General features: G+C 46.1%; 1 protein-coding gene across 1 annotated transcript in view; it reads right to left on the minus strand.

Annotated features, from left to right (window-relative positions):
• Positions 1-4,583, minus strand: part of stab1 (stabilin 1) — a 324,671-nt gene extending 320,088 nt beyond the window's left edge. The window contains exons 1-2 of the mRNA XM_038812582.1: positions 3,893-4,583; positions 802-932 (exon numbers count right to left, since the gene is read on the minus strand). Coding sequence (XP_038668510.1) covers positions 802-932; positions 3,893-3,985 — 224 coding nt within the window. The 5' untranslated portion in view covers positions 3,986-4,583. The remainder of the gene's footprint in view (positions 1-801; positions 933-3,892) is intronic.
• Between the last annotated feature and the right edge of the window lie 17,955 nt (positions 4,584-22,538).

Here is a 22,538-nt window from a genome sequence, read left to right on the forward strand (position 1 = left end):
CCACACGGGGGGGGGGGGGGAGATGTGTGAATCGCAAGTGACAAAGACAGCTCTTCTTTGCCATGTCCAGGGAAGTGCAAAAGGGGTCTGAAGCCACAGGTTTCAACCTACTGACAGGTGTGTAGGAGGTTTCTCTCAAGTGTTTCACCTACATTTGTTAGCACATCCTGGATGCCTCTGTATCTGAGCACAACAGTTCTATCAGGTATGCTAAGAAATACCCGTCCTCACCAATTACAATGATTTAAGTAGCAACAACAATCAGGGATAATAAAGGAAAATATTTACAAATAAATAAATCCTAAAAATAGTGCACAAAGATTTGAAGCAAATTGCATCCCAATCTAATTGAAAATGCAAATGAAATAACACCCGTCACAACTACTCATCTCCCTTCGAGAAACATAAAAGATCCCAGGATTACTGAGACACCCATTTTCTATGGCAAGCGCTTAAATGAGAAATTTTACAAGGGACATGATTCAAGTAAAAACTCATTAAAAATTATCCACATGTTTTTCAGCAGTTCAGCTTCCTCTTGGCTTCAAAATTACCCATCCCAAAACACAGCTTGCAAACCTCACACATCCTACTTTCTAACCTATCCACACCACATATCTGGCTCTGGATTACCAGCACAGTCTTGCTAAATTAGGCTATCATGCACAGTGAGCATATTGTATATATCAATATAACAGAATTGCTATGACCATGAGGTATCTTTCTGTAATAAATCTTCCACATGCATTTAGAGCTAAATGGTTTGGTAACACTTGAGCTGTTGATTTTTATGAAAACTACCTGCAGTCTCTGATGTTTTGCTGACTGTTCCTTTCGAAGCCTCGAGGACACAAGAGATTCTGGCTTATCACGCAGGAGGTACAGGCTGTGGTTGTCGTCAGATTTATCTGCTCATCGCATCTTTGATGTTTCTATGATTGTTTATACACAGGAGGAGAAAAGGGATTAAATGTTTCCATCAGACAGATTAGGGCAATTTTCAGCTTCACCTCTTGGACTGTAAACTAGCAGACTAGATTGCCTCCCTGTTACAGAGTTCACTTAATTGTCATTTCCATTCAACGCCATGGCGATGCAAATTGGATGCATTGTGTAGAAGAGGAATACACCAGAGTCTGAACCAGAGATGGCACTGGCCCCAGTTAAAATCACACTCTCAACGACGATTCCAATGTTAATTTATCACAAAATTTGTTGTATTTTAATTGATAAGTACTTGTGAACTCAAAATGGTCTCAATTGGATTACATTTTGGTGGCACAGTGGTTAGCATTGCTGCCTCACAGCACCAGAGAAGCAGGTTCAATTCCAGCCTTGGGTGATTGTCTGTGTGGAGTTACACTTTCCCCCTGTGTCTGCGTGGGTTTCCCCTGGTGCTCTAGTTTCCTCCCACAGTCCCACAGTCCAAAGATGTGGTATACTTGCCTTTATCAATAGAGGCATAGATTACAAAAGCAAGGAAGTCATGTTAGAGTTCTATAGAACATTGGTGAAGCCACTGTTGGAGTACTGTCTGCAGTTTTGGTCGCCACATTGTAGGAAGGATGTGATTGCACTGGAGCAGGTGCGGAGGCGATTCACCAGGATGTTGCCTGAGATGTTACATTTAAGTTATGAAGAGAGGTTGAATGCGGTTGGGTTGATTTTGCTGGAGCAGTGAATACTGAGGGACTACCTGATCAAGGTGTACAACATTATGAGGGGCATGGGCAGGGTGGCTAGAGAACAGCTGTTCCCCTTAGTTGAAGGGTCAGTTATGAGGGGACACAAGTTCAAGGTGAGGGGCGGGAGGTTCAGGGGGGATTTGAGAAAAACTATTTTTACCCAGAGGGTGGTGACGGTCTGGAATGCACTGCCTGGGAGGGTGGTAGAGGTGGGTTGCCTCCTATCCTTTGAAGAATACCTGGATGAGCACTTAGCACGTCTCAACATTCAAGGCTCTGGGACAAATGCTGGCAAATGGGATTAGGATTGGCAGATCAGGTGCCTTTCATGTGGTGGTGCCGACTTGATGGGCCAAAGGGCCTTATCTGCACTGTATTTTTCTGTGATTCTGTACAGGTTAGGTAGATTAGTCATTCTAAATTGCCCCTTAGTGTCCAAAAGGTCAGGTGAGGTTACTCGGTTACTCGGATAAGGTTGGGACTTGGTCCTAGGGAGGGTATTTTTTCTAAGGGTCGTGCAGACTCGATGGGCCGAATGGCCTCCCTCTACACTGTAGAGATTCTATGATTTTATGATTATCCCAAACACCTATACTTCAGTCAGCCAAAGCATTAGATCAAACCTCTGGTTTATAATATCAGTGGTAACATCACTGGTAGACAATGTCACTCAAAAGGGACCATGAAAATCATATTGATACCTGTGGTACATATTTTAGTGTTCACTTGCCTTAGGATTTTAGAAATTAAATAAAGTAGAGCACACGTGATCTCCATTACCATTCAGAAAGAAAAGTAGCAGATATTGAGACGCCATCTTTCAGAGAGAAGGGAAACCCAATAGAAATTTGGGAGTGTGGTTGGAGTGGGGGAGTTGGATGAATGCAAAACATTATCATAAGGATTACAACCCAACCAGTTTAGAATGACCAGCCTATATTTTGAATGGGCTGTCAGAAATGTCTAAAACACAAACGAAACAATTGTGGGTTTCATTTCCACCATGTGTCACATTTAGCAAGATGCTGAACCCATTTTCATCATCTCCTGTATGAACGATTTAAGCAGTTCGATAATATGGCACTGGTAGGAATGTAAGAACTGCATGGTGGCAAATTGGTTAGCACTGCTGCCTCACAGCGCGAGGGACCCGGGTTAAATTCAGGTCCCGGGCGACTGTGTGAAGTTTGGACTTTCTCCCCGTGTCTGCGCGGGTTTCCTCCGGGTGCTCCGGTTTCCTCCCATAGTCCAAAGATGTGCAGGTTCGGAAGATTGGCCATACTAAATTGCCCCTCAGTGTCCAAAAGGTTAGGTGGGGTTACTGGGTTATGGGTCTAGGGTGGAGGCATGGACTTAAGTAGGGCTGGTGCAGGCTCAATGGGCCTAATGGTCTCCTTCTGCACTGTAAACTCTACGATTCTAAAGCCCTGCACTAATCTAATGCTAAAAATAATGCACAGACAGAATTAATCCCATGAAAAGTCTAGATTTAAGATTTTTGTATTTTCTGTTACAGTGGCATCGGTTACTAAAATGTTGGTAAACCAATTTTTTTAAACATCAGAATTAAAGTCCTCCTCACACTCATGGCCACTGCACCATATCCCACCCCACCCAGTTCCTACCACCCTCCCCCTCTTAATTATGAACTTGGCTAAAAGCCAATTCTACTCAACGCGAATGCACAATAAAGCAACTTGATAAAACACACATATTGGTGCAAGAAGCAAAAACAAATGACCAACTATAGGTGTCCATGTTTTACCTCAGGGGTACAAATCTTTGATTTGTTGCCCCTCTCCGCCCCTCGGTCGCAAAGATCTAGAGCAAAGCAGCCCGACGGTAAAAGCTTGCTGCCCTCCAACCATACCAGGACAATCTGATATCTCTTAACCACATCCCCAGCATGTCTGTATCCCCCTCCTCGGAAAGGCTGAGGATAGGGCGGTGAGGGGGAGATGCTCAGCAGAATTTATGAAAAGAATGGTTTACCCCACCTCCACCAAGAAGAGAAAAGTGTCACTGAGGGGTTGGGTGGGGGAGGCAGTGGGGTGGACATGGAAAGAACACTGGACTGGAAAGTGGACTGTACCCTCCCACAGAATAAGAAAAAGTACACCGAGTTCTAACCCGAAGCAGTGTGGTAGAGAAGGTGTATAGAAATATCAGAGAACTGCCACCCTGACCACAGTGAGCAGGGTCCTTACCTTCCCCCTCTGGGCTGTTACACAGCCAGGGCACTGAGTGACCACCAGGAACAGCCCCAGTGCCGCCAAACGCCAGGAAGGGACACTTTCCATCGCTCCGGCGTCCGTCAGCTGAGACTTGGACTTATTGTTGCTGCTCTTCCCTGCTCCTCTCTGCTCGCTCGGCGGTCTCGTCGGTCGCAGATGTTTAGCACCGAGCGGGTCCAGGTCTCCAAACACACTGGCCGGATTTAAACAACAACCAGACTGAGGGGAGGGAGCCTCTCATCTGCTGGGCGCCTCGCCCACCTCACAAATACAAGTGGACATGAAGTTGGGAATGAAAGCTAGGGTGAGGGGTCAATTTAAAAAAAACAACGGATAAGAATGCTGTGTTTCTGAGAGGATTAGCTCTGTCAATGTATGGAACAGGAATTCGCGTTCAAAAAGTGCTGCAGAAAACAGGACAATCAGGGATTTCCTCTGGTGGTATCAGAGCGGGACAGGAGTTCGGAAATCCGCCTGTTTCTCACAAACCCGGGTGCCCGGGATGTTTCCGCTCTGCTCACTTGTCACCCCCGTCTCCTGGTGCGCGCCAGTTGTTGAGAGTTTTGTTCGGTGTATTGTGCAGACTGTTCAGCCCACAGCAACAACACAAAAAGGCACAGGCACACTGTAACGCTTCACGTACCGGCTCCTGAACTGTCCCTTCATATTTTACACAGCCATGAAAGAGGAGCTTCCACCCTCCAGCCAGAGAAGGGGGGGGGGGGGGGGACCAGAAAACAAACTCTGAACCACAGATGATGCGGCGCTTCTCTCAATAACTCAATATTTGCAACCGTTACCTCCCCCCCCCCCCCCCCGCCAGTCACAGGAAGTAGCCTGTAAGTTTGGTTATTAAACATCCCAATCTTTTGGTCATAAAATATTCCCAAGGGGTGTCGCTTTTTTTCTCCCCCTGACTGAGCTGATCGTGAAAGTTTAATAGTTTCAGTTGCGACATTAGCTGCTGGATTCAACGCCAGTTGGGCAGTACATCTGGCTTCTCTTCTGTAATGATCCTTTGTCTCTCTCTCTCTCTCTAGTCATTGATTTAATGATTGGCACAGTTAGCTCTTTGTGGCCAACTTGCCTGTCAGAGCTGTGAAATTCTGGGCACTGCCTACACCAGGCCTTTTGTGACTGTCTTGATTTAAAATGAGGTAAAATATTAGAATTTTACGGTTTTCAAACCCCCTTTGTGGGGTGGGATAAGATGATCTCCTTCCTGGCTAAGTGCATATCATTCCTCCCCCATGTTAAATTAACAAGTTCTATTTTTAACACTTCAATTGAGTCCACATTCGGGGTTACAAATGGTGGTTGTATGTTTCAACTAAATTCATAATCACTGTGGTGGATGATGGTCTATTTCACCCAGGCACTATTCAATGCACCAAGTGCCAAGCCATGACAGTCCAGCTGCAATTCAAAGTGGCATGTAGCTATGCCAACCTGAGCCCCATTCAGTGTCTGAGGTAGTTATGCCAATCCAGTATACCATTCAATGGATAAGTAGTTATGCCAACCTTGTGTACATTCAACCGACTAGGTAGCCATGCCAACCCAGGCCATATTCAACATGCTGGTTGGCAGTTTTCCATAAGTTAACTATTTTAAGCTTGAAATACTCAGCTGCATTTAGATCAGACGTTGCCTAATTTATAATAATCTTCCTTTGTTACTATTTCCCAGTTCAAGATGAATAACATTTCAGGCTCACCAATACCTTCATTGCAATTATAAATTCTGAATTATGCTCCGACATTTCATTCTTCACCAAGAGCAAATTCCCATAATTCTTCACCCAATTCAGCTCCTGCAGTTACCTTTTTTAGTCCCTTTGCCCATCTTTTGTCCGCTGTGGTTCAGTTGATAGCACTCTGGCCTCCCAGGGTCCTACAGCAGAGACTGGAGCACCGAATCGTGACACCAGTATTGTCTGAAGGTGTGCTGGCCTACTGTAGGTGCTATCCTTTGATAGGGCATTAAATTGAGACCACACCTATCAAGTGGGTGCAAAAGACCCCGTGGCACTATTTAGAAACCAAACCATTCTCTCTGATAACCTGGCCAATATTTATCGCACAACCACCACCACGGTGGTTATCACATTGCTGCTTGGGGGAATCTTGCTGTGTGTAAATTGACTGACACCTCTCCTGCTTTACAACATTGACTGCACTTCAAAAGCAGTTTGAATTCAGGAGAAACTTCTCTACATTGGAAAGTAGTTAGAATGTCGAACTATACCACAAGGAGTAGTTGAGGTGCATAAGAACATAACACAAGAACTCGGAGCAGGAGTCGGCCATCTGGCCCCTCGAGCCTACTCCACCATTCAATAAGATCATGGCTGATCTTTTTGTGGACTCAGCTCCACTAAGGCCACTTACCATAACCTTTTCCTTTATGGTTCAAAAATCTATCTACCTTTGCTTTAAAAACATTTAACGAGGTAGCCTCAGCTGGTTCACTGGGCAGGGAATTCCACCAATTCAAAATCCTTTGGGTGAATGGCATTGATTTAAAGGGAAGTTAGCGATGCGCATGAGGGAGAAGGGACATATTGATGGACTTATATAAAAAAGGATAGAAGGAGGTTATTGTGGAGCATCAACATGAGCATGGTTGGGCAGAACTTCCTGTTGTGTGCTACAAATACTAAATTGGCTGTAAAGCACATTGGGACATCCAGAGACATGAAGGGTGCAATGTAAATGCAGGGCTTCTCTTCTTTCTTCATTTTAATTTTCCTTGCAATGTCCAGACATTCAGCACTTAAGACTTTAGGCGCCATTTCATTCATTCTTTGTAGTGTCATTGAAACCTTTTTGTGCTTATCAATCTATTTGTACACCCTAACAATTTCCTTCAAAATACTGCCCTGCAGCAGAACAATGTTAACTGTTTGCCCATCTGGCACACCCAATCTTTCTTCCTGCTGAAATCAATGACAACATTTTAATTGTTTAATTATTTGACAATTTTGGCATCAATCTAGTCACTTTCAATTTTTTGAATTCATGTGGCATTTATCACTCATCGGTCCAGTGGCTAAGTGGCTGTATATCTTACTGAGTGCTGCCCATTTCCTTAAAACTGCCTATATTTTGAACATGGTGGTGCAGTGGTTAGCACTGTTGCCTCACAGCGCCAACCTGGTTTCAATCCCGACCCCGGGCCACTGTCTGCGTTGAGTTTGCAGTCTTCCTGTGTCTGCATGTGTCTCACCCCCACAAACCAAAGATGTGCAGGGTAGGCGGATTGGCCATGCTAAATTGCCCTTTAATTGGATTTTTTTTAAAACTGCCTTTATTTCATGGTGCCATTCACAAATCCTTAATTGCCTGTTGAGAAAATTAATGTGCATAATGAGAAACTATTAGTAAGACCCCAGAGCCATAAGGAGTGTTTTTAATAATGGATTGCATTCAACAAATTTTGCAGAGCCCATTTACAGAGTCATCTTCAGCAATTGGTGCCCTCACCCTCATACCACTCTAGAATAAATACATTTACAAAGGTGCTCTCCCAGCTCAGATCCTTGCTCACTGGAAACATACATTGGAAATTCTGATATGCACTCCTGTGAGTAAGGCTAACTACTGGGAGTACAAATTAGCAGAATAATTATTTTAATTCCTGACTATAAAAACAAACTAAATGCTTTTACTGTCTCTGAAAAATATTTTATTATGATTAATGTCTTAATGTTTCCGTGATTTGTAAAAGGTAAAAATACTATTTTAACCTTCCAATTGTAAATTAGCTATCAATAAGTGGAAACAATTTGAACAAAAATGTATTCATAGTGTTTAACATGCATGCACGTCCCAACAGACATTCGGCACTCAAAAGGGCTGACCGGCACTGTTTCATTTCAGTGATTTGTACCACTGAATAAACACTGCACATTATATTGAGAAACTGGGATTACTGAAAATTGCTGGAAGAGTGTTTTCTCTGTGGGTTCAGTTGATGTGGGCTATGAGAGAGATGTTTGAACAGCTTATTATCATCTGAAGACAAAGTACGATTGTTGATTTTATAATGATCTCTGACCAATCTGGATTTTGTGAAATACATATAATAGATTTGTTTAAATTATTAACGTTAAGTCCGACCAATTGTTGTCTTATGCTGCTCTTACAAAGATCTTCTTTACTTTCGATGCCAGATGTCAGGGCTAATGTAAAAACGTTTTATTCTTTCATGGGACGTGGGCGTCGGAGGCTGTGCCAGAATTTATTGCCCATCCCTAATTGCCCTTGAGGGGGTAGTTAAGAGTCAACCACATTGCTGTGGGTCTGGAGGCACATGTAAGCCGGACCAGGTAAGGACAGCAGATTCCCTTCCCTAAAGGACGTTAGTGAAGCAGATGGGTTTTTATGACAATGACAATTGTTTCATGGTCATCATTAGATGCCTTTTAATTCCAGATACTTTATTGAGTTTAAATTCCATCACCTGCCGTGATGGGAATCGAATGCAGGTCCCCAGATCATTATCCTGGATTACTAGTCCAGTGACAATACCACTATGCCACCACCTCCCCGTGCTCAGCTGATGCATGGCAATGTCCTGAACTGAAAGATTAAGCCACAGTGCAAAATTACTGGACCTTAATCTGCAGTGGACCATTGAGAAATAATACTGTATTAATTTAAATAAATATTATAACCGGCATATATCTTTACATCACAAATCCATCATGTAAGTGTTTATACAAGCCTCCTCCTACCCACCTTCGTCTGACTCCAAAGGCATTTGTGATTGGGGTAAACTTTCATCCTTACTATCAATTTCAAACACAACAGCTTGATTCCTGATACCATTCATTTTTATCTCATGTGAACTTGGAAGATACATGTTCAATTATTCTAATATGTTTTCACCCTGTGCCGCCTATAATGTCAAGGGCTGATTGCTATTGTTTGATTTGTCTGGCACTAGCAAAGTAAGTGAAAAAAGTCACAATGTTGGAGCCAAGAGAGGGCAGCAGAGTATTCACAAGATTTCAGAGAGGACTAAAAATATTTCAATAAAACAAAACAATACCCACCCTGAGAATATCGCTATTCTTTAATAACGAGACAGCTGTGCATTACTGAGTGAGGTCACTTACCTTAACAGTTGCAATTAAACTTGGCAGAGAAAAGTTCTCAGCTCTTAAACATCTAATCTTAATTCATACAGAGCCATTATTGAGACTGTATTATAATTGTTTCCTAATAACAAGAACACAAAAATATTATCATTAATTTATGATTGAAAGAAATAAAGTCCATTCTGGCAGCAGAAACTGAGGAGGGTGGGGAGGATTTGATCTGCCTCCCTATAGTGCTTGGAGGCCCAATCCAGCTGAAAGAGACTAAGCAATTGAAAAATCACAGAACCCTGCTGCCCTCGGGACCAAAAGGAGTGGTTCTCATCAGCGGAGTAGGGTTCGGATGGTGGAAGGAAGGATTGGAGTGACAGCACCACAGCCTCGGGTTCTGAGGTGATCGCATTCCAGCTTCTCCAAGATTCAAAAAAATGAAGAGGAATTCATGTCTCATGTCCTCTTTGACTCAGTCAATGTTAGTGTGGAGGCCACTGACACTGCATGAGAGACCGGCATTGAATCATAGAATTTCTACAGTGCAGAAGGAGGCCATTCAGCCCATTGAGTCTGCACTGACCCTTCGAAAGAGCACCCTACCTAGGCCCTGTAACCTACCTAACTTTTTGGACACTAAAGGCAATTTGGTGTGGCCAATCCACCGAACCTGCACATCTTTGTACTGTGGGAGGAAACCAAAGCACCCGGAGGAAACTCACTCAGACGCGGGGAGAACATGCAAAGTCCACACAGTCACCCAAAGTCGGAATATGAACCTGGGTCCCTGGCGCTGTGAGGCAGCAATACTAACCACTTTGCCATCCTGGTCCAGTCTGGGTCTGAGGTCATATTACATATAGGTATCTTTATAGATAAGACTTGGGCCAGGTGATCAGTGGTTTTGATTATTCAGTCTGTCAAAAAGGAGTTTTATGGAGTATATGTTTGTCCTTATTGGCCTGGATTTTTTTTCTGCTTTTTTACCTCAGGAGATTGTAGGTTTGCGTCGGGTGGGTGGATGATGGGGAAGTGTTTAATCCCAATGTTCATGATTTGTATGTTTGAATACTGGGAAGAATATCCATGGCAAAGATGGCATCAGGATCCTATTGGCATCAATGGATCCTAATTGAAATATGGCAATCAATTGGGTGCCCTCTTCAGGTGGACATGCAGACTGCCTGCTCAGAGGCCAGCAAAATGGAGACGGTAACTGTGATGGCAGTAACGGGGCAGTAAACGCTTACACTCCATTTTAACAATGCTATTGCTGAGTTTAGAACATAGAACATAGCTTGGCAGGAGACCTGAGAATTCAGAACATTATTTGATTTTACTTTTTAATTCCTTAAACATGGAAATAGAGATTCTTCTCATTGTGCATATGATTTAATTGGCACAAAGGCACTTTTTCTCTTACCATTCCTGTGAAGAAGGCTCAATTAACAAAGTAGAGGGATCTCCACCTACAGCCAGCAGTGAAAAGTTGTGTGTCAGCAATTCCAATAACTCACAGTTGAATTGCTATTCTGGTACTGACAGAATAAAAACTCGAGGTGGGATTCTCCAGTCTACCAGCCGCGTGTTTCTTGGCAGCATGCCATTCGCTGGTGGTGGGATTCTATCTTCCCGCCAATTGTCAATGGGATTTCCTATTGTAACCGCCCCACACTGCCGGAAAACCCGCTAGTGGGGCTGGGCACTGCCAACGAGAAAACTGAATCTCAACGACTGGAGAATTCCATCCGGATACTTCCTATTATGTCATATTGCACGGCAGCAAAATAAGTAATTACACCCACTGCTCTGTACACAAGGAATTCCGGAACTGTATAGAACCACCTGGGAATAGGTATTTTTCCAGAAAGAAGGTAAAAAAAACTTGTGGGATCATCTATCCAAATTACTTTTTTTCCAATCTGCCTTAGATAGAAGTGCTTGAGGAAGTTAAAAAGGAAAAGTAATCACTGAAGAAAATAAATAGAAATGACCAACAACGGGCAGCACGGTGGCACAGTGGTTAGCATTGCTGCCTACGGCGCTGAGGACCCGGGTTCGAATCCCGGCCCTGGGTCACTGTCCGTGTGGAGTTTGCGCATTCTCCCCGTGTTTGCGTGGGTTTCACCCCCACAACCCAAAGATGTGCAGGATAGGTGAATTGGCCACGCTAAATTGCCCCTTAATTGGAAAAAATGAATTGGGCACTCTAAATTTAAAAAAAAGAAATGACCAACAACAGAAGCATAATTTACAATTTCATCTGAATTATCCAAAGAAAGAAACTGACCCTCAACCTCATCTTACTTTATGTTCATGGGAATTCAAACTGAAATGTTAATGAATGCAATATAGAGTAAAGATATTAGCTCCGACGATCAGGAATCTGTATGGGTAGAGATAAGAAACAACAAGGGGCAAAAAAGATTAGTGGGGTTTGTATATCATCCCCCAAACTCGTAGTGATGTTGGGAATGACATTAAATAGGAAATTAGAGACATAGCGGACAAAAGAACATCTGTAATTTTTGGTGACTTTGATCTGCATAAAAATTGGGCAAAAAGAATTAGTAACAATACCAGAGACGAGGAAGTGTACAGGATGGTTTTCTGGACCAATATATTGAGGCGCCAACTAGGGAACAGGCCACCCTCAACTGGGTACTGTGTAATGAGATGGAATAGTTGACAATCTAATAGTGCGAGGTCCCTTGGGGTTGATAGAATTCTTCATCAAGATGGAGAGTGACGTAGTTAATTCTGAGACTAGGGTCCTGAGAATCTAAATAAAGGAGTCTACAATTATGTATGGCACGAGGGGGCTAAGATAATTGGGGAATGTTACTTAAAGGGATGATAATGGATAGGCAAACACAAACACTCAAAGAGTATATGGGTGAACTGCAACTATTGTTTATTCCTATCTGGCACAAAAATAAAACAGGAAAGGTGGCCAAACCATGTCTTATGAGGGAAATTAGCGATTGTATTAGATCCAAGAAAGAGGCATACCAATTGGCCAAGAAAACAGCAGAGCTGAGGATTGGGAGCAGCTTAGAATTCAGAAAAGGAGGACAAAGAGATTGATTACGAAGGGGAAAATAGAGTTTGAGAATAAGTTTACGAGTAACATAATAACTGATTCTAAAAGTATCTATAGGTATGTGGAGAGAAAGAGATTGGTGAAGAAAATTTAGACCCCTTACAGTCAGAAACAGGGAAATTTATAATGGGAAACAAAGAAATGGCTGACCAATTAAATATATACTTTGGTTTTGTCTTCACGAAGGAGAACATAAATAATGGACCAGAAATGTTGAGCAACTCGGTGAGAGGGAGGAACTGAAATACATCAGTGTTAGTAGGGAAGGAAAAACAGGAAGGCAGATTATTATCTGAATGGCCTTAGATTGAGAGAGAGACACGTGCAAGGAGACCTGGGTGTCCTTGCACAACAGCCGCTGAAAGTAATCATGCAAGGGCAGTAGGCAGTGAATGAGGCCTTCCTAGTGAGAGGATTCGAGTACAAGAGCAGAGATGTCTTGTTGCAATTATACAGAGCCTTGGCAATACCACACCTGGAATATTGTTTTGGTCTCCTTATCTGAGGAAGGGGGTTCTTGCTATGGGGGGCAAGTATTGATAGACTAAGTGAATGGGCAACATTTTGGCAGATGGAATTTAATGTAAGCAAGTGTGAGATTATCCATTTTGGACCAAAAAAGGATAGAACAGAGTATTTTCTAAATGGAAAGAGGTTAGGTACAGTGGATGTCCAAAGAGACTTGGAGGTTCAGGTGCATAGGCCTTTAAAATGCCAGGAACAAGTGCAAAAAATAATGAAAAAGGCTAATGGAATGCTAGCTTTTATATCTAGAGGACTGGAATATAATGATACGGGGGTTATGCTGCAGCTATACAAAACCCTGGTTAGACCCCACTTGGAATTCTGTGAGCAATTCTGGGCACCACGCCTTAGGAAGGTGGCCTTGGAGGGAGTGCAACATAGATTTACAAAAATGATACCTGGATTATAGGGGTTGAGTTACGGGAGAGATTACTCAAATTAGACCTGTTTTTGCAAGTTAAGGGGTGATCTGATTGAAGTATTCAAGATATTAACAGGGAAAGGCAGGATAGATAAAGATAAACTATTTCCACTAGTTCGAAATTCCAAAGCTAGGGGGCATAGTCCAAACATTAGGGCTAAACCGTTTAGGAGGGTTGTTAGGAAGAACCTCTTCACTCAAACGGTAATAGAGGTTTGGAGCTCTCTCCTGTAAACACCTGTTGAAGCTAGATCAGTATTTATTTGAGATAGATAGATTTTAGTTAAGCAAAGATATTAAAGTATGTGGGCCAAAGAGAGGTATATGGAGCGAGGTCACAGATCAGCCATGATCTCATTGAATGGCAGGACAGGCTCGAGGGGCTGAATGGCCTACTCCTGTTCCTATGAGTGCAGCAAAAGTTTATCAGACTGATTCCTGGAATGACAGGACTGACGTATGAGGGGAGATTGAGTCGGTTAGGATTATACTCGCTGGAGTTTAGAAGAATGGGAGCTGATCTCATTGAGACCTATAACATTCTAACAGGATTAGACATGGTAGATGCAGGAAGGATGTTTCTGATGGCAGGGAAGTCCAGAACTGGGATGTGGTGAATGTAATATGATAATTCACACTATGTCTTTGTAAGCGCAGTAGTGTTATCCGACCACTAGGGGGAGTAGCTCTGGGAATGCTCAGGAGATTGTACAGGGCTCCACCCTTGGCTCTGCCCACGACTCCTCCCCCTAGTGCTGCTGTATAAATACCCTTGTCCAGAGTCAGCCTGCAGTTCACTGAGAGTTCATCAACGGGTAACAGGCTGGCTCTGTAGTAAGTCGATTAAAGCCTATATTCATATCAGAAACACGTGTCTGGTGAATTGATGGTTCCATCAATTTAATTGACTTAAGAACAGCAAGATCGATCATGGAATCAGCCCTCAAGCCTGGACGCCTGGAACTCAACCCGCAGAATGCAGAGGCTAAAGAAATCTTCTCCCACTGGCTGCGGTGCTTCAAGGCCTACCTGGCAGAAGTGAGCACAGCCGAAACGACAGAGGAACAGAAGTTGAGTCTGCTGCACGCGAGGGTGAGCCACAGAATCTCTACACAACTAAATTCGGCCGGTTCATATACTGCGGCACTAGCAGTACTCGATAAGATATATGTGAGGCCCATTAACGAAGTTTATGCACGCCATGTGTTCACGGCTCGCCGCCAGCGGCCTACAGAATCACTCGCCGAATTTCTAAGGGAACTCAATAATTTGTCCAATGACTGTAATTATCAAGCAGTTACCGCGGCTGAACACCGAGTACTTGCTGTACGCGATGTTTTTGTAGCGGGCCTCAGGTCTAATTATGTGCGCCAACGATTGCTGGAAAAGGGGGCCCAAGAATTAGAAACGACTGTGGAAGCTGTTACCACGATGGAGGTCTCCTTCCGCAGCCTTAACTCATTCCCCGCGGACCCCGCGACCCAATCATGGGCCCCCGACCAGCGACTCCCCCAGGCCTGTGCTACGCGGCCGCCCAGCCACCATGCTGCCCCAGCCAGCCACCATGCTGCTCCAGCCAGCCACTATGCTGCTCCAGCCAGCCACTATGCAGCTCCAGCCTGCCATTTCTGCGGCCAGAACCAGCACCCGTGGCAGCACTGCCCAGCCCGCAACGCGACCTGCAGCAGCTGCGGGCGTAAAGGCCATTACGCAAGAGTGTGCCTCGCTAAAAGGGCCCCTGCTTCCAGCTCCCCAGCGGCACGAAGTAATCGCTCCCCTCACCCGCAGGCCCGCGGGGCCCGAAACACTGCGGCCTATGCCCCGACTCCGCCCCTCCAGCTACGTGCGATCCATGGGGGCCGCCATCTTGGCAAACCTCCACCATGCGGCCAGCCACGTGCGACTCATGGGGGCCGCCATCTTGGACGCCATCTTCCTCGCCGCCCGCCACGTGCGATCCACGGGCCCGACCTGCATCTCCGCGCTCGGAAAACTCATCGGGAGAATACGACTATGAACTCAGAGGGCAGTCATCACGGGGCCACTCCAGCACAGCTGATCGAGCCGCCGACTACCCGCAACTCAGCGCAGTCACCCTGGATCAATCACGCCCAAAGCATCTGCGAAATTCGATGGCAGAGGTTCAAATCAATGGGTACAAAACGCCATGCCTCTTCGACTCCGGCAGCACTGAGAGCTTCATACATCCAGACCTGGTAAGACACTGTTTGCTCCCCGTTTCCCCTGTGCAGCAAACTATCTCGCTCGCTTCAGGCTCCCATTCTGTCCAGATCCAGGGACGCACCGCCGCGACATTCACAATCCGAGGCGCTAGCTACTCAAAATTCAAACTCTACGTTTTGCCCGAACTCTGCGCGCCACTCTTATTAGGCCTAGACTTCCAATGCAACCTTAAGAGCCTCACCCTCAGCTTCGGCGGGCCCCTGCCCCCACTCACTATCTGCAGCCTCGCTACTCAGCGAATCCCCCCCCCCTCTCTTCGCCAATCTCACAAAGGACTGTAAACCCGTAGCCACTCATAGCAGGTGGTACAGCTTGCAGGATAGGGTATTTGTCAGAGCAGAGGTCCGAAGGCTTCTCAGTGAGGGGGTTATAGAGGCCAGCAATAGTCCCTGGAGAGCTCAGGTGGTGGTCGTTAAGACTGGGGAAAAATTCCGCATGGTTGTCGACTATAGTCAGACCATAAATAGATTCACGCTCCTCGACGCGTATCCCCTCCCCAGGATTGCAGACATAGAACATAGAACATAGAACAGTACAGCACAGAACAGGCCCTTCGGCCCTCAATGTTGTGCCGAGCCATGATCACTCTTTTCCATGGTGGATCTGAAGTCTGCATACCACCAGCTCCCAATCAGCCCAGAGGACCGCCACTACACGGCATTCGAGGCCGATGGCCGCCTCTTCCATTTCCTCCGGGTCCCTTTCGGCGTCACTAATGGGGTCTCAGTGTTCCAGCGAGCAATGGACTGAATGGTGGACCAGTACGAGCTGCGGGCCATGTTTCCGTACTTGGACAATGTCACCATCTGCGGCTATGACCAGCAGGACCACGACGCCAACCTCCACCGTTTTCTCCAGACGGCACAGAAACTGAATCTCACATATAACAAGGAGAAATGCGTTTTCCGCACAACCAGACTAGCCATCCTCGGCTATGTCGTGGAAAACGGAGTCCTGGGTCCAGACCCGGACCGTATGCGGCCCCCCCCTTAGAACTCCCCTCCCCCATTGCCCCAAGGCCCTCAAACGGTGCTTGGGTTTCTTTTACTACTACGCCCAGTGGGTCCCTCAATATGCGGACAAAGCCCGCCCACTCTTTAGGGCCACACGATTTCCCCTGTCAGCCGAGGCACGCCAGGCCTTTGACGGCATCAAGGAGGACATCGCCAAAGCGGTCATGCGGGCGGTGGATGAATCCACTCCATTCCAGGTTGAGAGCGACGCCTCAGAGGTAGCTCTAGCAGTCACACTAAATCAGGCAGGGAGACCAGTCGCATTTTTCTCCCATTTTTCTCCGCTTCAGAACTCCGACACTCCTCAGTCGAGAAAGAAGCACAAGCCATTGTGGAGGCTATCCGTTACTAGAGGCACTACTTCGCAGGTAGGAGGTTCACCCTCATCACCGACCAAAGATCGGTTGCCTTCATGTTCGACAACTCGCAAAGGGGCAAAATTAAAAACGCCAAAATTCTGAGGTGGAGGATCGAACTCTCCACCTACAATTACGACATTAAGTATCGACCCGGGAAGCTCAACGAGCCTCCGGATGCCCTATCCCGCGGGACATGCGCCAGCGCGCAGATTGACCGATTGAAAGTCATCCACAATGACCTCTGCCACCCGGGGGTCACCCGGCTCGCCCACTACATCAGGGCCCGAAACCTCCCTTTCTCCAACGAGGAGGTAAAAGCCATCACCAGGTCTGCCCGATCTGTGCGGAGTGCAAACCGCACTTCTATGGACCAGACAGGGCCCACCTGGTCAAGGCTTCTAGGCCCTTTGAACGCCTCGCGATTGATTTCAAAGGGCCACTCCCCTCAACTAACAAGAACGTTTACTTTTTAAACGTCGTAGACGAGTTCTCCCGTTTCCCATTCGCTATCCCATGCCCCAACATGACCTCCCACACAGTCATTAGGGCCCTGCATAGCATCTTCACCCTGTTTGGTTTCCCCAGCTACGTACACAGCGACCGGGGTTCGTCCTTCATGAGCGACGAGCTGCGTCAGTACCTGCTCGACAAGGGCATTGCCTCGAGCAGGACTACCAGCTACAACCCCAGGGGGAACGGGCAGGTGGAGAGGGAGAATGTGACGATCTGGAAGACCGTCCTACTGACCCTCCGGTCTAGAAAGCTCCAAGTCTCCCAGTGGCAGGAAGTTCTCCCAGACGCGCTCCACGCTATTAGGTCCCTTTTGTGCACGGTGACCAATCAGACCCCTCACGAGAGGCTCTTCATTTTTTCCAGGGGCACTACCGCAGGGGTCTCACTTCCGGCATGGCTGAGGACACCGGGCCCCTACTTCTGAGGAAACACGTCAGGGCACACAAAACCGACCCCCTTGTTGAAAAGGTGCGCCTGCTCCACTCCAACCCCCAGTACGCATTCGTCGAGTTCCCTGACAGCCGTCAGGACACTGTATCCCTCCGGGATCTGGCACTCGCCGGATCCAGCGCCCCCTCTACCCCCACAGAAGGACCTCTCACCCTACACCCCATGCTGCCGCCCCCTCGCACTTCCGAGCCCGCGAGCTCGCTCCATCAGTTCCGCACACCCGCGCTGGCCAGCCCCCAGCGCCCCCAGTCCCCGGTCGAACCAGGAGAGTATGAAGCTCGGATACAACCCTCCTGGAGTCCGCCATCGTACCCCAGCACACAACACCCATCCAGCCACCGCAAGAGGCTACAACCCCGGTGCTCCGCAGATCACAACGGGCAATTCGACCACCGGACAGACTGACATTGTAGACCACCACCCCCGCCGGACTTGATTTTTTTTGCAGGGGGTGAATGTGGTGAATGTAATACGATAATTCACACTATGTCTTTGTACAGTAAGAAGTCTTACAACACCAGGTTAAAGTCCAACAAGTTTGTTTCAAACACGAGCTTTCGGAGCACGGCTCCTTCTTCAGGTGAATGGAAAGGCTTGTTCCAGAAATGTTTATATAGACACAGTCAGAGATGCCCCGGAATGCGAGCACCTGCAGGCAATCAAATCATCAAAGATGCAGAGAGAGAGGTAACTCCAGGTTAATGAGGTGTGAATTGTCCCAAGCCAGTTCAGTCGGTAGGCCTCTGCAAGTCCAGGCTTGTTGGTGGCTTGGGACAATTCACACCTCTTTAACCTGGAGTTACCTCTCTCTCTGCATCTTTGATGATTTGATTGCCTGCAGGTGCTCGCATTCCGGGGCATCTCTGACTGTGTCTATATAAACATTTCTGGAACAAGCCTTTCCATTCACCTGAAGAAGGAGCCGTGCTCCGAAAGCTCGTGTTTGAAACAAACCTGTTGGACTTTAACCTGGTGTTGTAAGACTTCTTACTGTGCTCACCCCAGTCCAACGTCGGCATCTCCACATTATGTCTTTGTAAGCACAGTAGCGTTATCCGACCACTAGGGGGAGTAGCTCTGGGAATGCTCAGGAGATTGTACAGGTCTCCACCCTTGGCTCCGCCCATGACTCCTCCCCCTAGTGCTGCTGTATAAATACCCTTGTCCAGAGTCAGCCTGCAGTTCACTGAGAGTTCATCAATGGGTAACAGGCTAGCTCTGTAGTAAGACGATTAAAGCCTATATTCATATCGGAAACACGTGTCTGGTGGGAGTCACAGTATGAGTGTATGGGATAAACCATTGAGGACTGAGATTAGGAGAAATGTCTTCACTCAGAGAGTGGTGAGCTTGTGGAAATTTCTACCACAGAAAGCAGCTGAGGTCAAAACTGGATGATCAGCCATGATCTTTAACGAACAGCGGAGCAGGCTCCAAGGGCTAAATGGCCTCCTTCTGCTCATATTTTCTATGTTATAATATTTCTATGAATGCTGTAAAGTATGCCAATATAATGCGACGGCAGCATCACAGTTGAATTCAAACAGTGGAAACATAGTAATTTGCCTATTTGTAAAGTAATATTACATAACATAGTGCACAGGCTGTATTGCTTACAATTTCCACCGCACCCACAATCTAATCGGCTCACATGGATCTGCAGCGGGCGTGATGCAGCCGTTAGATTGCGCCCAAAGTTTTTCAATGTTCAGCGTGGAAACACGAGGTTGCATTTGGTGAGCATCTAGTTTTCATCATGGGTTTATTCGACAGACTTTCAAGTTAGCAGCAGCAATGTCTATGTTCAGGGCAGTTGGTGAGTTCAGTGAGAGAAATGAGGACTGGGCTAAATACTTGGAGAGGCTGCAGCATTTCCTTTTAGCAAATGGAATAGAAGAGGAAGCAAAACAGAGTTCAATTCTGCTGAGTGCGTGGGATGAAGAATCATAGAATTTACAGAAGGAGGCCATTTGGCCCATCGAGTCTGCACCGGCTCTTGGAAAGAGCACCCTACCCAAACCCACACCTCCACCCTATCCCCATAACCCAGTAACCCCACCCAACACCAAGGGCAATTTTGGACATTAAGGGCAATTTAGCATGGCCAATCCACCTAACCTGCACATCTTTGGACTGTGGGAGGAAACTGGAGCACCCGGAGGAAACCCATGCACACACGGGGAGAACTTGCAGACTCTGCACAGGCAGTGACCCAAGCCGGGACTGGAACCTGGGACCCTGGGGCTGTGAAGCAATTGTGATAACCACTACGCTACCGTGCTGCCCCCAACTTGTCAATTGATGAGGAATCTGGCCAAACCACGGATGACAGGGGAAATTACATCTGCAGATTTAGTTGCTCTGGTCCAGAATCACCGTAATCCGAAGTCCTCTGTGATTGTTGAAAGATTAAAATTTCATAACCATTTTCGAAAAGCAGGTCAATCAGTAGCTAACTTTGTGAAAGAATTAAGCCAGCTTTCAGTGATTTAGGAGCAGTTTTAGAAGATATACTCACATATAGGCTGGTCTGCAGCATTAACAAGGACAACATTCAGCGTCGGTTGTTGGGTGTAGCCACATTGTCTTTTCAGAAGGCTATGGAAATGTTGCAGGGCATGGAAATGGCTGCCAATAATGTTAAAGATAATCAGAAGGCTAATGTAATTACCCAGGTGGGGGCACTGCATCAAATGAAGAAAGGTTGCAAGCAAAAAGATGAAAGCAGTGAGGTATTTTAGGTGTGGTGGACCAGGGCAACACGGTGGCGCAGTGGTTAGCACTGCAGCCTCACAGCGCCGAGGTCCCAGGTTTGATCCCGGCTTTGGGTCACTGTCCGTGTGGAGTTTGCACATTCTCCCCGTGTTTGCGTGGGTTTCGCCCCCACAGCCCAAAAAATGTGCAAGCTAGGTGGATTGAACATGCTAAATTGCCCCTTAATTGGAAAAATGAATTGGGTACTCTAAATTTATTTATTTTTTTATTTTAAAAAAAGGTGTGGTGGACCATACTATGCAAATCATTGCAAATTTATAGATGATGTTTGTCACCGTTGTAACAAGAAGGGGCATTTAGCAAAGAAATGCAGAGGTGCGAAAAGCAATGTGAAGGCTGCGCAAGAAAATTTAAATTTGAAGAAACCTAAATCAGCTATGCATCATTTAGTCAATTCAGAGCAGGTAGGGGAACAAGCTTATGGCATGTTTAATGTGAATGAGTTGAGCAGCATTGGTGCAGTGGTTAGCACTGCTACCTCACGGCGCCGAGGTACCAGGTTCGATCCTGGCCCTGGGTCACTGTCCATGCAGAGTATGCATGCTCTCCTCGTGTTTACGTGGGTTTCGCCCCTCAACCCAAAGATGTGTAGGGTAGGTGGATTGGCCAAGCTAAATTGCCTCTCAATTGTAAAAAATTAATTGGGTACTCTAAATTTATTTAAATTTTTAAAAAATGTTTAATGTGAATGAGGCATGAGCAGAACCTATTTTCACTACAGTGGTGGTCGATTGTAAGAAAATCAAGTTGGAGGTGGACACAGGAGCTTTCGCTTCCTTAATTAGTGAAGAGATCTACAAGTCAACATAGGACTCTAACCGAGCGCCAACCCTTACTTCGGCAGGGATTAATCTTTGGATGTACACTGGAGATCCATTCCTTTGCTCGAGACATTGAATATCTATATTGCGTGTAATAGTCAAGAAGCAAGGGCACGCCTCCTTGTGATCCAAGGGAAGGGGCCAAGTTTTCTGGGGTGTGACTATCTCAGCGAGACTCTATTGAAGTGGGGTGAGATCAAGCAGACAAGGGAGACCGAGGATGTTGTCAACAAGTATCCTGATGTGTTCAAGGATGAACTGAGTACATTGCATGTTACTACTGTGAAGTTGTACATAGTCCTCAGGCTACTCCTCGCTTTGTCAAGCCCAGAAAAGTTTCCTATGCTATGAGAAGGAAAGTGGAGGAGAAGTTGGAACGGTTGCAAAGGTTTGGTATCATTGAGCCTATTCTGTTCTCTCACTGGGCAGCTCCCATCGTTCCTGTCCTAAGATACGGTGCACATATGTGGTAACTACAAACTCATCATTAACCAGGTTTCCAAGTTAGATTACCAAGAGTGGAAGATCTGTTAGCAACTCTTCAAAACTAGCCATGAGCCAGGCACTTCAACAAGTCTTATTAGATGAAGATTCGAAGCACTATGTGACCATCAAACCACATAAAGGGTTGTTCAATTGCACTCATTTTGTTTTCAGCTTATCCTCCAGTCCAGCAATCTTTCAAAAGACGATGGACAACGTGTTGCAAGGCATGCCTCAGGTTGCAGTCTACTTCGATGATATCTTCATTACAGGCAAGACTAAGGTGGAGCACCTCAGCAATCTGGATCAAGTTTTTAAAAGGTTTCAGAGGCGGGATTGCATTTGAAGAGGAGCTAATGCATTTTCCAGGCATAAAGTGTCGAGTATCTGGGCCACAGAATCACTGAACAAACGTATCTCCTGCAGAGGGGAATGTTTGAGCCATTAAGGAAGCTCCGAAGCCCAGGAATGTGTCAGAGCTCAGGTCATTTTTGGGCTTGGTAAACTATTATGGAAAGTTTTTGTCAGATCTGTCGACAGTGTTGGCTCCGCTGTACCTACTTCTATACAAAGAATTCAAATGGAAGTGGGAGTCTGCACACAAGAAGGATGTGAAAGTGCTGCTGCAATTAGCTACTCTGCTGGTCCATTTTGATCCAGACAGGGAGTTTATCCTGTTGTGCGATGCTATGGTGTGGGGGTGGTACTTTCTCATTTAATGGAGGACGGGTCTGGTATTGCATCTAGGACATTGGCAAAGACTGAAAAGGGTTATTCACAGTTGGACAAAGAGGGTCTAGCTGTCGTTTTTGCAGTG

Source organism: Scyliorhinus canicula, chromosome 11 (genome assembly GCF_902713615.1).
Source record: "Scyliorhinus canicula chromosome 11, sScyCan1.1, whole genome shotgun sequence".
Classification (NCBI taxonomy): Eukaryota; Metazoa; Chordata; class Chondrichthyes; order Carcharhiniformes; family Scyliorhinidae; genus Scyliorhinus; species Scyliorhinus canicula.